Source organism: Takifugu flavidus, chromosome 13 (assembly GCF_003711565.1).
Source record: "Takifugu flavidus isolate HTHZ2018 chromosome 13, ASM371156v2, whole genome shotgun sequence".
NCBI lineage: Eukaryota > Metazoa > Chordata > Actinopteri > Tetraodontiformes > Tetraodontidae > Takifugu > Takifugu flavidus.
In genome coordinates this window covers 15,284,115-15,298,511 of record NC_079532.1, presented here as the reverse complement: position 1 = coordinate 15,298,511, position 14,397 = coordinate 15,284,115, and the positions used below count along the sequence as shown (strand labels likewise).

The 14,397-nt window shown below is 44.8% G+C and overlaps 2 protein-coding genes across 11 annotated transcripts in view; both read right to left on the bottom strand.

Moving 5' to 3' along the window:
- LOC130536635 (spondin-1-like) overlaps positions 1–14,397 on the bottom strand; it is a 104,318-nt gene that overhangs the window by 40,088 nt on the left and 49,833 nt on the right. The gene's annotated exons all lie outside the window — the stretch shown is intronic.
- LOC130536643 (uncharacterized) lies at positions 5,739–10,053 on the bottom strand. Its single transcript, XM_057052741.1, has 2 exons — positions 8,077–10,053; positions 5,739–7,881 (listed from the first exon to the last, which is right to left on the bottom strand). Exon 2 carries the CDS (start codon positions 7,195–7,197, stop codon positions 6,064–6,066), a length of 1,134 nt encoding a protein of 377 aa, XP_056908721.1. The 5' UTR covers positions 7,198–7,881; positions 8,077–10,053; the 3' UTR covers positions 5,739–6,063.

The window sequence follows — 14,397 nt, the reverse complement described above, 5'->3', positions numbered from 1 at the left end:
ATGGTCAAACTTTTATTTAGTTAAATTATTATTAAATTTTAAATGTTATGTTAAAGAACACAAAAAGGCAACCACTGACACATACAAAAAAAAAAATCAAAAAACAAATGCCTCGACAAAAGGGTACTATGGGCATCAATGGGCCAAGGTTTAAACTAAACAGATGAAGGTTTAGAGGGAATCATTGAGAACAGGTACTTAATTCTTACTATGCCATCATCTTTATGGTGGCAACTTTCCCCATTTGTGATAAAGGCAAGTTTGGAAGGAGGAGAGGAAGCTGTGAATGGGTGACAGAAGCCTGTCAGGTGATCATGTTCTGTACCACAGCAGTCTTGGCTTACAGCAGCATAACTAAAATGTCAACCTAACAATTTGACGACCCACAAAATATAATAATTAGTTCGTCTAGAATAACTGGAACTACATAATTATTGTACTATAAGCTTTTTCAAAGATGAAGTCTAATCTTAAAAGTAGAGATGGAGTCAGCCTCCCGTACCTGGATAGGGAGCTGGTTCCACAGCAGGTGGGGGCTGGTAGATAAGTGCTCGGCTACCTTTAGAGATTCTGGGGATCAGAAGCCAGCATTCTGAGAATAGAGCGGTCTATTGGGATTATAAGGCATCACTAGCTCCTCCAGGTAGGATGGAGCTAGGCCTCTGAGGACCTTGTAGGTCAGAAGAAAAATTGTAAAAACTATTCCAGATTTAATGGGCAACCAGTGAAGAGACACCAGTACAGGAGTCATATGATCTCTTTTGTCAATAACTATCAGAACTCAAGCTGCAGCATTTTGGATCAAATGGAGGCTTCTTAAAGAGTTGTTTGGACAACCTGATTATAAAGAATTACAATAGTCCAGTCTGGAAATAACACATGCATGGACTAACTTTTCAGCATCATGTTGCATCAATAATTTCCTAATCTTGCAATATTTCTCAAATGAAAAAAGGCATTTCTAGTGACTGTTTTAATGTGTGAGTGAAAGGACAAATGCTGTTCAAAAGTTACTCTAAGATTCCTCACAGAGACTAGATGCTAAGAGAATAATATCTAGAGCAGGGGTTGCCAACACGGTGCCCATGGGTACCATGTCGCCCGTAATGATTACATGAGTTGCCCGCAGGCTTCTTTCAAAATTAGCTCAAATAGTGCCAATTTGTGAGTTGTAGCTATTTATTTTATTTTGCTTTTGCTATTCTTGTTTAAATTACATTTACATGTGAACTGGAAATGACAATATGTCATTTTCTTTTACAATGATTAATATAAATGAACTCTGATATAGTTTAAGAGTTAGTATTATGCGCAGTCCAAAATGTAGCATTTGTGGAGCGGCAAAAACAAAATGATTGCCCCCAAAAAAGATGGCACAAAAAAGAAAGAAAACATTTTCATGAAGAATGGGAGGTAAAGTTTTTTTAACCAATGTGATAGGAGCCTGCCTGTGTCTCTTTTGCGGGGTGACTGTTGCAACAGCAAAGCGACACAATGTGGAGAGACATTTCACAACTTGCCACACAAGCTACCATGCTAACTACCCACCGGGCAGTGCACTATGAGCACAAAAATCTCGCGATTTAAAGGCAGCTATGAGCAAACAGCAATCTTTTTTTTACACCGGTGAAAAGCTCCCAAAAAACAACTGAAGCCTCATTAAGAGCTACACAATTATTAATTAAGAAAAAGAAGGCCTTTTCAGATGGGGCAGTTGTCAAAGAAGCAGTGATGATAATTGCTAAAACTGTCCTGGACTGTTGTAGAAGTGATCATTTGAAAATGTTTAAGAAGAGGGAACACCATGGACATGAGCAAACTGGTATCTATCTGATGAATATGATCTAATCCAGTCTAGTGCTGTATCTTTCATCCCAATGACATCGTCCAGTCTCTGTTACAGGATGCTGTGATGACCTGTATCAAAATCAGCACCAAGGGCCAGCAGAACCAGCATAGAAACCAGTTCATGATCTGAAGCTATAAAAAATCATTAATAACTTTAATAAGTGCAATGGACAGCCAGGTACAGCCAGGCGGTGGACCCCCAATTGCAGCAAAACTGACAATTGACGTATAATTTCTAAATTTGAACATTTAGGAATGTCCACCGATGCGGAGGAAAACGTGTCTGGTGTGAACGAGAGGGTTCCAAATCAAGCAGATTTTTGTGGTCATCCTGATTCTTCCCACCCAGCTGATGAAAATAGTGAAATCTCAGGGGTTCACCAGTATCCTCTGGTAGTTTGAGTCATTTTTCATTGAGTGTTCAGGGTTTTTTCTGCCTACTTTGGGACAATTAAGTCATCCTTCATACTCCGTGCTTGAAGATCAGTGATAGAATCCTAAATAGTTTTATATTCAGCTAAGAGATGCACCATTCTGTTGCCTAGATGTTTCCATTGTCAGCTATCAGCATCAGCCTCAAGTAAGAGGTGGTTTATGTCTTGGCAGAGGCACGTATTTGTTGTGCTTTAATGAACATATGTTGATGTGATGTGCCATATGTGCATCTTTCATTCTTCTTCTTACTAATCCACATGTACTCATACATGTGTACAAATGCACACTTCTATTCTTCTATTTGTGGTCCAGTGAATTATCACAGTTCCCATTCGCCAGTTTAGCGGACTACATTCCCATAGTCACAGTAACAAATTAAAGTCTCTCAGGCTTCTCCAGCATCCTGAAGTCTCGTGAAACCACTCACCATTTTGGTGCGCTCGCAAGACTCACCACCATTTTTTAATTCTGCATTCCATTTACCTCGAAAAGTCGGATCTGGGAATGACATCACAGATGACTTTTCAGCATTCCAATTACAAAGTTGGAATACAACCTCCACGAAAACGATTCCGGCGCATGCCTTGTCCAAATTAAAACAACTTCTGGACAAGCCAGTGGTCGATTTGCAACTTTCAAACAAGGTGGATGAAGAGGAAAAACAAAATGTAGTCAATTTTTTTTCTCTTGGCATGTTTCTTTGTTTTCAAAAAGTATGGAAGAGTGAGTGCTCTGTTTACCATTTACACTTGAGCTTGCCATCTTCGAAAGCCAACTCTGAGGTAGTGAGGAATCTCTGACTTTCCAAGTACGGGGCACAGAAGAATATTGAAAAAATATAATTATGAAATTAATTATTATTCCTCAGTGACCTTTTTTGTGAATAATGGAACTTTTTTTTGGGGGGGTTAAATCTGACAATAATTTAAAATTTTCACTTTAATCTATACTGGTGATGCCCCCCCCCCCCCCCCCCCCCCTTGTTCTTTGACTTCTCCAGTGCCTTCAACACAATCCAGCCATCATTGCTGAGAGGGAAGCTGGAGGGAGCCGGAGTCCACTGTCACCTAGCTGCCTGGACCACCGACTACCTCACCAACAGACTACAGTACGTGAGGCTCCGTGACTGTGAGTCCGAGGTGGTAGTCTGTAGCACGGGGCCCCCGCAGGGTACAGTTCTCTCTCCCTTCCTCTTCACTCTCTACACATCGGACTTCAGCCACAACTCGGACAGCTGCCACCTCCAGAAGTTCTCCGACGATACTGCCATCGTTGGACGTGTGTCGGAGGGGAACGAACTGGAATACAGGGAGGTCATCACCAACTTTGTGGCCTGGTGTGAACTGAACCATCTGCGCATCAACGCCAGCAAGACAAAGGAGGTGGTGATCGACTTTAGTAGAAAGGCTTCTCACATTGCACCCGTGAACATCCAGGGTTTGGACATTGAGATTGTACAGGAGTAAAAATACCTGGGTGTTCATCTCAACAATAAACTGGATTGGACTCATAACACAGACGCCCTGTACAAGAAGGGCCAAAGTCGTCTTCATCTGTTGAGGAGAATGAGGTCCTTTGGAGTGTGCAGGTCACTGCTTAGGACTTTTTATGACTCTGTGGTGGCATCGGTGATATTCTACGCTGTGGTCTGCTGGAGCTGTGGAAGCTCAGAGAGGGACAGGAAGAGACTCAACAAGCTGGTCAGACGGGCTGGCTCAGTCCTAGACTGTTCTCTGGGCTCCATTGAGGAGGTGGAGAGGAGAGGAGGATGTTGGCCAAGCTGACATCAATTATGGACACCCCCTCTCACCCCCTACATGAGACTGTGGGGGCCTTAAGCAGCTCCTTCAGCAGCAGACTGTTACACCCACGGTGTAAAAGGGAGCGTTACCGCAGGTCATTCATCCCAACTGCAGTCAGAATGTACAATATTCACAACTCTTAATGTAGCACCAATAACCCAGGGTTGGCATATTTGCACTAATGAATCATCCTACTTCTGGTATGTCTTATTTGCACATCTCATTTGCACCTTATTTTTTTGTCTTCACACTGTCCGACACTCCTGTATATAATTTTTTATAATTCCTGTATATACTGTACAATGTACATAGCAATGTACATAACATAAGAGTCTTTTATTTAAATTTTTTTTCTTTTAGTACTTTTTCTGTATTGTACACCAAGGGCTACCGCTGTAACGTGCAATTTCCCCGATGTGGGATCAATAAAGTCTTTTATCCTCATCCTTAGTTACGATTTATATTGGAAAAAGTCTTTCCATGGTCATATGATATTATTTCAAATCCTACTTGGACCAAAATGTATGTGTATATATATATATATATATATATATGTATGTATGTGTATATATATATATACAGTATATAAGGATAAAAGACTTTACCACGCTTTTGGAATTCGATACGATACCGATACTTTTTCTTGTATTTTCATCGATATTGATACCGTCAATTTCTTACTGGCAATTTTTGTCAGTCAAAATATTATTACATTTAAGACAAATCACAAGACAAATACAGACCATTTATATACAATTTATTATGGTCAATTGATTACTAGGATTTCCTTATCCTTTAAACCTGCATAAGACAGTTGTTCCTTAAGAAAATTAACTAGAACAATGTCTGACACCATCACACCTTTAGTGCACTTGAGGTATGTCATGACACTTTACTGAAGTCTCAGATTGCTGTTCAGAAAAAGTATCATATTCACATTTTATGCTTTAAGACGATTGCATCTCTGGCTGATTATTTCCTCCGGCTCTGCCTTTTGCTGACTGTGTCGGCTCAGCGGGCTATGTTGCATGTTGATGCTCATTCGCTATCTCCTGTCACGTGACATGGGCCAGCTCAATACGCCGCCAGGTATAGGGGTGTCCTGGAACATATTAATTTAAGTAACTAATCTAAAACGGCAGAAAGTGATGCATACACCCCCAATTTTTTTTTAGTTAGTATCAATATTTATAAAAGAAAATCGATACCAAATGAGTAGCTTGAGAGTATCGATATATCGATACCACGTGATCGATCCGCCCATCCTTACCGTGGGTGTAACAGTCTGCTGATGAAGGAGCTGCTTAAGGCCCCCACAGTCTTGTGTAGGGGGTGAGAGGGGGTGTCCATAATTGATGTCAGCTTGGCTAACATCCTCCTCTCACCCACCTCATCAATGGAGTCCAGAGAACAGTCCAGGAGTGAGCCAGTCTGCTACTTTTCTTGATTCTTTCATATTACACCTTTTTGTGTTCAATAAAGAGCCGTCTCTTTTACTCTGCATCTGGGTCCAGGCCTCCTTGACTTTCCATAACACAATTATTAAATTAAATTAAATATTAACATTTTTGAACAATCGGGCACTTCAATTAATGGCATGCTACTGGTGAACATGAATCTGAAGTTTTATAAATACATCAGTGCTGCTACAGGCCAATAGTGTGTAATTTTACTGTGACATGAAAATATTGTAGGATAGGATAAACTTTATTGATCCCACATCGGGGAAATTCACGTGTTACAGCGGTAGCCCGTGGTGTACAGTATAGTACTAAAAGAAAAAAAGAAAAAGACTTATGCTATGTACATTACTATGTACATTATATACAGAAATTAAAATTTATATACAGAAGGAATGTCAGATAATAAGAAGAAAAATAAAGGTGCAAATAAGAGATGTGCAAATAAGACATTCCGGAGGTAGTATGATTAAGTAGTGCGGAGAAAATATGCCAAACCCTGGGTTATTGGTGCTACATTAAGAGTTGTGAATGTTGTACAATCTGACTGCAGTAAGGATGAATGACCTGCGGTATCGTTCCTTTTTACACCGTGGGTGTAACAGTCTGCTGCTGAAGGAGCTGCTTAAGGCCCCCACAGTCTCGTGTAGGGGGTGAGAGGGGGTGTCCATAATTGATGTCAGCTTGACTAACATCCTCCTCTCACCCACCTCATCAATGGAGTCCAGAGAACAGTCCAGGAGTGAGCAAGCCCTTCTGACCAGTTTGTTAAGTCTCTTCCTGTCCCTCTCTGAGCTTCCACAGCTCCAGCAGACCACACCATAGAAGATCACCGATGCCACCACAGAGTCATAAAAAGTCCTAAGCAGTGTCCTGCACACTCCAAAGGACCTCAGTCTCCTCAGCAGATGAAGACGACTTTGGCCCTTCTTGTACAGGGCGTCTGTGTTATGAGTCCAGTCCAGTTTATTATTGAGATGAACACCCAGGTGTTTGTACTCCTCCACGATCTCAATGTCCAAACCCTGAATGTTCATGGGTGCAATGTGAGAAGCCTTCCTACTGAAGTCGATCACCACCTCCTTTGTCTTGCTGGCGTTGATGCGCAGATGGTTCAGTTCACACCAGGCCACAAAGTTGGTGATGACCTCCCTGTACTCCAGTTCGTTCCCCTCAGATACACGTCCAGCGATGGCTGTATCATCGGAGAACTTCTGGAGGTGGCAACTGTCTGAGTTGTGGCTGAAGTCCGATGTGTAGAGAGTGAAGAGGAAGGGAGAGAGAACTGTACCCTGCGGTGCCCCCGTGCTGCAGACTACCATGTCGGACTCACAGTCACGGACCCTCACGTACTGTAGTCTGTTGGTGAGGTAGTCGGTGGTCCAGGCAGCTAGGTGACAGTCAACTCCGGCTCCCTCCATCTTTCCTCTCAGCAATGATGGCTGGATTGTGTTGAAGGCACTGGAGAAGTCAAAGAACATGACTCTCACAGTGCTCCCGGTGCTCTCTAGGTGTGAGAGTGACCGGTGCAGCAGGTAGATGACCGCGTCATCCACACCAATGCCCGGTCGATATGCAAACTGTAGAGGGTCCATCTTGCTGTCCACCAGCTGTCGGAGGTGGGTGAGAACGATCCTCTCCATGGTCTTCATCAGGTGAGAGGTTAAAGCCACTGGCCTGAAGTGGTTGGGCTCCCTGGCGTGCGCAGTCTTAGGAACCGGAACCACACATGATGTTTTCAACAGTAGTGGAACTCTCTCCAGACTGAGGCTCAGGTTGAAGATGTGCAGGAGTACTCCACAGAGCTGATCTGCACAGTCCTTGAGTAGTCTGGAGTTGATGCCATCAGGGCCAGTAGCTTTCCTTGTCTTGGTCCTCCTCAGCTCCTTCCTCACCTGATCAGCTGTAATGGAGAGGCGAGGTGTGACTCCTGGTGGGTGAGGACGGGGGTTGGACTGGGAGGGTCGATCTGGCAGGGGGTGGAGGGAGGTGGCGTGGTGTGAGGAGAGAGCTGCCAGTGCCGGAGGTGTTACGGGGGGAGAGGGGGGATGGTGATGTGACAGCACAGTCAGGTCTGGGCTTTGATGAGTGGGAGAGAGAGGGGGAGGGGCAGTACAGTTGAATCTGTTGAAAAAGGAATTCAACTCATTTGCCCAGTCCTGGCCCCCAGATTCAGGGCCCCTCCCACTGTCCTTTGTGTGGCCTGAGATGGTTTTTAGGCCTCTTCAGACTTCCCTGGCGTTGCTCCCCTTGAGGCGCTCCTCCAGCTTCCTCCTGTAGCTGTCCTTGCCTCTCCTTATCCCCCTTCTCAGCTCCTTCTGGACTCTCCTCAGCTCCTCCTTGTCCCCAGATCTAAAAACCCTCTTCTTCTCATTCAGCAGGGCTTTTAGATCAGGGGTCACCCAGGGTTTGTTGTTGGGGAAACACCGAACCTTCCTGGTATGCACGGTATTTTCCACACAGAAGTTGATGTAGTCTGTGATGCAGGTTGTCAGGCCGTCGATGTCCTCCCTGTGAGGTTCACATAACACATCCCAGTCTGTGGTGTCGAAGCAGTCCCTCAGAGCCATGCTGGTCTCCTCAGACCAGCTCCTTACATACCTCTTGGTGGGTGGTTGTTTATTCACCATAGGTATGTATGCAGGGGACAGATTCAGATTCAGATCCTTTATTGTCCCACACGGGGAAATTTACAGTGCAGCAAGAGCACTCAGAGAAAAATAAGATAAAATCAAATAGAACAGGTTGTGAACCAGGTTGTGATCAGAACGGCCCAGCGGGGGGAGGGGGGAGGAGGTGTATGCATCCTTTGTGTTTACATACATTAAATCCAAAGTTCTATTGTCTCTTGTGTGGCATTTCACATATTGGGTGAAGGTTGGGAGAGTGGAGGACAGAGAAGCATGATTAAAGTCACCAGAGATGAGGAGGAGGGACTGGGGGTGTGATGTCTGAAGCTTTGAAACTATGGTGTGTAAAGTCTCGCAGGCAGCAGCGGCATCGGCCGACGGAGGGATGTACACGGTTATCGCGATAACATGCAAGAATTCCCTTGGGAGGTAATATGGCCGAATGCTAACCGCTAGCAGTTTAATGTCTTTGCTGCAGTACTGCTCCTTCACCCTGATGTGCCCTGGGTTACATCATCTATCGTTCACAAACATCGCAATGCCCCCTCCTTTCCTCTTACCGCCTTCATTAGCTTTCCTGTCCGCTCTCACGAGTTGAAAACCATCCAGGGTTACGTGTGAATCCGACGACAGTCCATTCAGCCAGGTCTCTGTGAAGCACATGAGGCTACACTCCCGGTACTCCCTCTGTAGCCTGGTTAGCGCCGACAGCTCATCCATCTTATTAGGGAGAGATCTCATGTTCCCCATGATGACCAACGGTATGGATGGTTTATACCGTCTTTTCTTCTCCCGACGCTTCGTCCCTGCTCTGCATCCCCTTCTCCTTCTCCCTAATTCCGAGGGGATCACCGGTATTTCCGCGGGGAGTACCCTCGTGTTGCTCAGTGCTAACAGCTGTTCTGACCGAGACTGGTACAAAAGGACGCACGAAAGGACGCACAAAAGGTACAAAAGGACGCATGAAAAAAATATAAAAGCACACTAAAACATGTAAACACGCTCAGAGCTACTGTAACAATCTGCCACTCGTGCGGTGCCATCTTGGAAAGAGGGGGGATATACTGTATATATAATCTCTTTTCCTTGCCCACCTGGACGGTGCTTCTTTTAGACTTGGGTCCACTACCAGAAGCCTGGGAGTATGAGGGTTCTATGCAGGATTCTCTCTCTATCTCTCTCTCTCTGCCTATCTTTCTCTCTCTCAGTGCCTCTCTGTGAGTTTTCTGGAGAGCATGCTGAAATTGATGAAAGTTTCTGTTTTTTTTCCTCCTGACTATTTTTCCCTTCTTGGTGGTGTGTCTTCACTATAATCTGGGTGGTTTTTGTCGGGTGGTTTAGTGCAGTTTGGTGGAGGGTTCGCTGTGTTTTACAACGGGGATGCCGTCCTCGGGGATGCCATCTCTTTTGCTCCAACACAGGGTGCGGGTTCAATCTGACTCATCGGTGCCGGTGGAGAAGGTATTCCTGGCTGTAGGAGACCAGGTGTGACATTCGAACCTGTCCTACGCCTCCAGGATGAATAGAGGAGTGGTGGTCTTTATTAAAGAGGAGCGACTGGTGGCTGATTTGTTGGCTAGTGGGGTGACTCTGAATGGTGCGTACCTGCAGGTTTCCTCACTCACTGTGCCCTCCACTTGGGTCACCGTCTCTGGTGTTTCCCCGTTTATTCCTAATGAAACTCTGAAGCAGGAACTGCAGCACTTCAGGAAAATGGCAAGTGGTCTCAAAACTGTGGGTGAGCAATAAACTGCAATAAACTGAAGCACTTTCTCTAGTTCAGGAGGTAGTGATTAATGTTCCTGAACTATCCAACACAGATGATAGACGTGCATTTCACAGTGCACACCGGCACAATGTCAAGCAGTGTCGCCTCACCTCGCGGTGGTGGTGACAAGGTAGCGGAGGCTCAGCTGTACACCCTGTAATACATCAACAGCTTCCTTGATAAAAACTTTTGGCCAGTCTGTGAAGGTGACTGATTATTTCCCAGATCCAGAGAAGTTCCTGAAAAGTGCATTAACACTGCAGAAGGTTGTGGGAGTCATCATCCTAGATGAAAAGAAACAGTTCTGTCTAAAAAAAAAAACATAGGATGCAATGAGAAAGATGCTAAAGCAACTAAAGAGAAAAAAGTTTTTAAAAAATGCTATAAGAGCTCCCAAGTAGGCTGCTGATGATAATGATAATGATGAGGATGAATGTGATGCACAACTTGTCCCTCCTTTGCTTCTCCTTCTACTGTTTTCAACTCTCCAAGCTTCTATGAACAAGGGATCCATGGAAGAGGGTTCTAGTTGCAGAAATGGTTTCTCAGAGGAAACTAGAAATCTTTCTCCTCAAGGAGACACATAATGATGGAGACAATGAGGTAGATTCATTGGAACTGAACCACAGACTTCACACTGGACAGGATAGGACAGGAGCCTCATCTCCAGTCTGCTACTGTTTTGTTTAGGCTGGGAGCAGAGGTGGTCGATGTTTGGAGGATAAAACATCCCACCATCAAGCAGTATACATGGGTGAAGGTGGTGGATGGGGTTATTAGTGCAGTCCGGCTGGACAGATTCTACCTGTCACATGGTTTTAGCAATAGATTACTGAACAGTCACACTTATCCAGTTTGGTTCACTGATCATCACTTGGTAACTTTTGCCTTCCTTATCTCACAAACATACAAATGCAGTTCATACTAGCACTTTAATGTGAAGCTACTCCACGACACTGAGTTTAGTGGCAGGTTTGAGGCTTTCTGGGGAACCTGGAGAGGAAGGAAGGGGGACTTTGAGTGTCTTTGTCGGTGGTGGGAGGTGAGCAAAGTGCACATTAGAGTCTTTTGTCAGCAGTACATTAGTCACTCAACAACATGGGTCAAACAAACCATAGAACACTTTGAAAGGGAAATCAGGGATCTGGAAATTAGTTTTTGCACACATACCAGCACGGAGGGTCACAAACTGAAACAAAAGAGGCAGGAACTCATAACATTTTTACAGGAAAGAGTGAAAGGGGCTTAGGTGAGGTCAAGGTTCACCACCATCAAGGAGATGGATGCTCCCACCTCCTTCTTTTTTAATATGGAGAGGTCTGTTCCACACCTCAAACAGATGTTCTGTCCCTGCCTTCCTGATGGGACGGTAACAACTGACTAGGGTGAGACGAGTAGGCATGCTGTAAACTTCTACAGCACCCTCTATAGGGCAGAAAACTGTAGCAGGGAGGGCGAGCTGCTGCAGGGACTTCCTTGGTTGAGTCACGAGGGCCCGTCTAACCTGGATGCTAACATCCACTTTGAGGAACTAAACTACGGTGGGACAGATGTCTTCTGGTCTGGATTGCCCACAGACCTTTATAAACATTTCTGGAGGTGTCTGGGTGCTGCAGGAGGTGCTGCAGGAGTGCGTTCACACAGGTCTATTACCCACATCCTGTCGGACTGCGGTCCTCTCCCTAATCCCAAAGAAAAGGGAATAAGCTCTATTAAAAAACTGGAGACCTGTGGCGTTGCTCTGCACCCATTATAAACTTGTTTTGAAGGTGCTTGCCAAAAGGCCCAAGAACTACCTCGATTTGGTCGTCCACAGAGACCAGTCATATTGTGTACTGGACAGGTCCATTATGGGCAACCTATTTTTAATGAGAGACTTGTTTGACATTTGTAAATTGTACAGTGTGATTTGCTTAGACCAGGAGAAGGCCTTCGACAGGGTCGATCACAGATTTCTTTTTTCCACATTAAGGGTGTTTGGTTTTGGGGATTTTTTTTGGCACTTTTGGGTTTGCTGGGACGCTTGTTGTTTGGTGAAGGTTGGTGGTGGGCTGAGCTGTCCAGTGAACATCCAACGGGGACTAAGACAGGTATGTCCTATTTCCGGACAGGCTTGAAAGTCTTAGGTGTGTTCCTTGGGACAGAAAACGTTGAGAAGAAGAAATGGGAGTGTACTATGGAGCAGGTGTGTGCCAGATTCCTACAGGGGCAGAGTCCTGATTGTCAATAATTTGGTCGCCTCAACCCCTTGGCACAGTCTGACAGTCTTACCATAATTGGTTGGTCTGATCGAAGGAGTCCAGAGGCTGATTGTGAACTATTTATTTTCAGGTCCGCAGTACTGTACCTGCAAGTACAGGTGGGAGGACAGGGATTGGTGGACATCGCATTTCGTGTCACAGCTTTCAAACTGCAGGCGGTACAAAGACTCTTGTACAGTTTTAGCCTGCCATGGATGGATATGGCCTGTTTGTTGTTAAGGAAGGCCGGGAAAAAGGGGTACGACAAACACCTGTTCCTGCTTCATCCCCAGTCCGTGGGCCTGTTGCCTTGACACCTCACATTCTCTTGATCTCCTCTTTCAGCCTTTGGTATTTCTCCAGCTTCTCATGTTCTTTCTTCCTGATGTTGCTGCTTGGGATTGCTACATCTATCACCATCATTGTTTTCTGGTGTTAATCTACCACCACAATGTCAGGCTGATTGGCCACACCATCTTGTCAGTCTGGATCTGGAAGTCCCACTGGATCTTGGCGTGCTTGTTCTCCGGCACTTTCAGGGGTGTCTCCCACCTGGACCCAGGGACCTCCAGTCCATACTCAGTGCAGATGCTCCTGTACACTATGCCAGACACCTGGTTATCCCACTCCATGTATGCCTTGCCTGCCAAAATCTTTCACCCTGCTGTGATATGCTGGACCGTCTCAGGGGCTTCTCTACACAGCCAACACCTGGGATCTTGTCTGGTATGGTAGGCCCCGGCCTCTATTGCTCTGATGTTTGTTGCCTGTTCTTGTGCAGCCATGAGTAGTGCTTCTGTGCTGTCTTTCAGTCCGGGTCACTGGTATGTTTTTTCGTTGTCAGCCACTTCCTCAATTTGTCAGTGGTACATACCATCCATGGACTTGTCTTTCCATGATAGCCCCTTGGGCTCCTCCTCCTTGCTGGGCATCCGTTGCCTGAGGCATTCACTCAGCAGTGGGGGCCATTTTCTTGATGTATTCTCGGCAACTGGTTGTTCCCCCTGGACAGTACTAGTCTTCGCCCCCCTTCCTTTCACTCTGTGTACAGCCTAAGGATGCTGAACTTAGGGTGAAACCCTCCATGCATGGTAAGGAGCTTCCTTGTCTTGGTGTCAGTGGCTTGTATCTCTACGTGTTAATGGTTAATGTTTGTGATGCTTAATGTGAGAGCTCACACACCTGTTCAAGAACAACAGGATACAGCCACTGTAAGGAGTATCAGGATGCAACATGGATCGAAGTTGCCGATAACAGCGTAGGAAGCAGGAGAATTACTTCTCACGTGTATGTTTTTACATTGTATGGAAGGATGTGCTGTGTGTGTGAGAAAGCCAAGCTAATAAATCATTGAAGACATGTTCATATATTCACCATTATGGTTCACATGTTTTACTATGAATGGACCCTGCTATTGTGGTGTTTCCCCCTCCCTTTAGGCACAATTGAATTCTGTGTAACTAGGGACCTCCTAATCCTAATAAAAGAAGGGTGGCGAGAGGTGTGCCTCAGGACATGTATGAGATCTGTATCTGAGCACATCTCTCCGTCCTCCTTGCAAGTAAAATTCAAAAATGTTGTCTTTGCGTCATTTGTTTCTCTCATGTTTTAGGTTATCTGAACCTAACACTATGAGATCACTTAACTTATTGCCTAGCATTGTCTGAAAATAAAGTTATTTTTACCTGATGGCATATGATGAGAGCACACAATGTGCAGCTTTTTTTTTTCTTAAAATGGGGATTCGATAATTTTTGCTTTATGGAGAAGCTGCTTGATATGATAAGCCCAAAAGACACAATGTAGGCAAAGCTATTTTTGAAGCTGTCAGCATTATTCAAGCTAGAGGGCTTTATATGTAAAATTTCAGAGAATAAGGTGGCAACTCATTCTGGTGTGTATCCTGTCTTTGCCCATATGCAGCCCGGATAGGCTCTAGTACCAAAGAAAGCAGTCTAGAAAAAGAAGGAAGAAATAAACTTATGTCTATTATTCGGGCATTCTGGTACATCAGCGAACAAATGATCCCAGAGTGCATTGTATTTATTATTCAGCCTAAAAAAAATCAAATTGCTCGAAGATCTGCCATGTATACATACTGTAATGTTATAACGGAGTTTGGTCCTTGCCAGACTACAGTCAAAGAGTGCTTTTTTTATGTTTATGGTTGTGTTATTTTTTAGTTAATCAGTGAGAACCTTAAATAGTCCACTC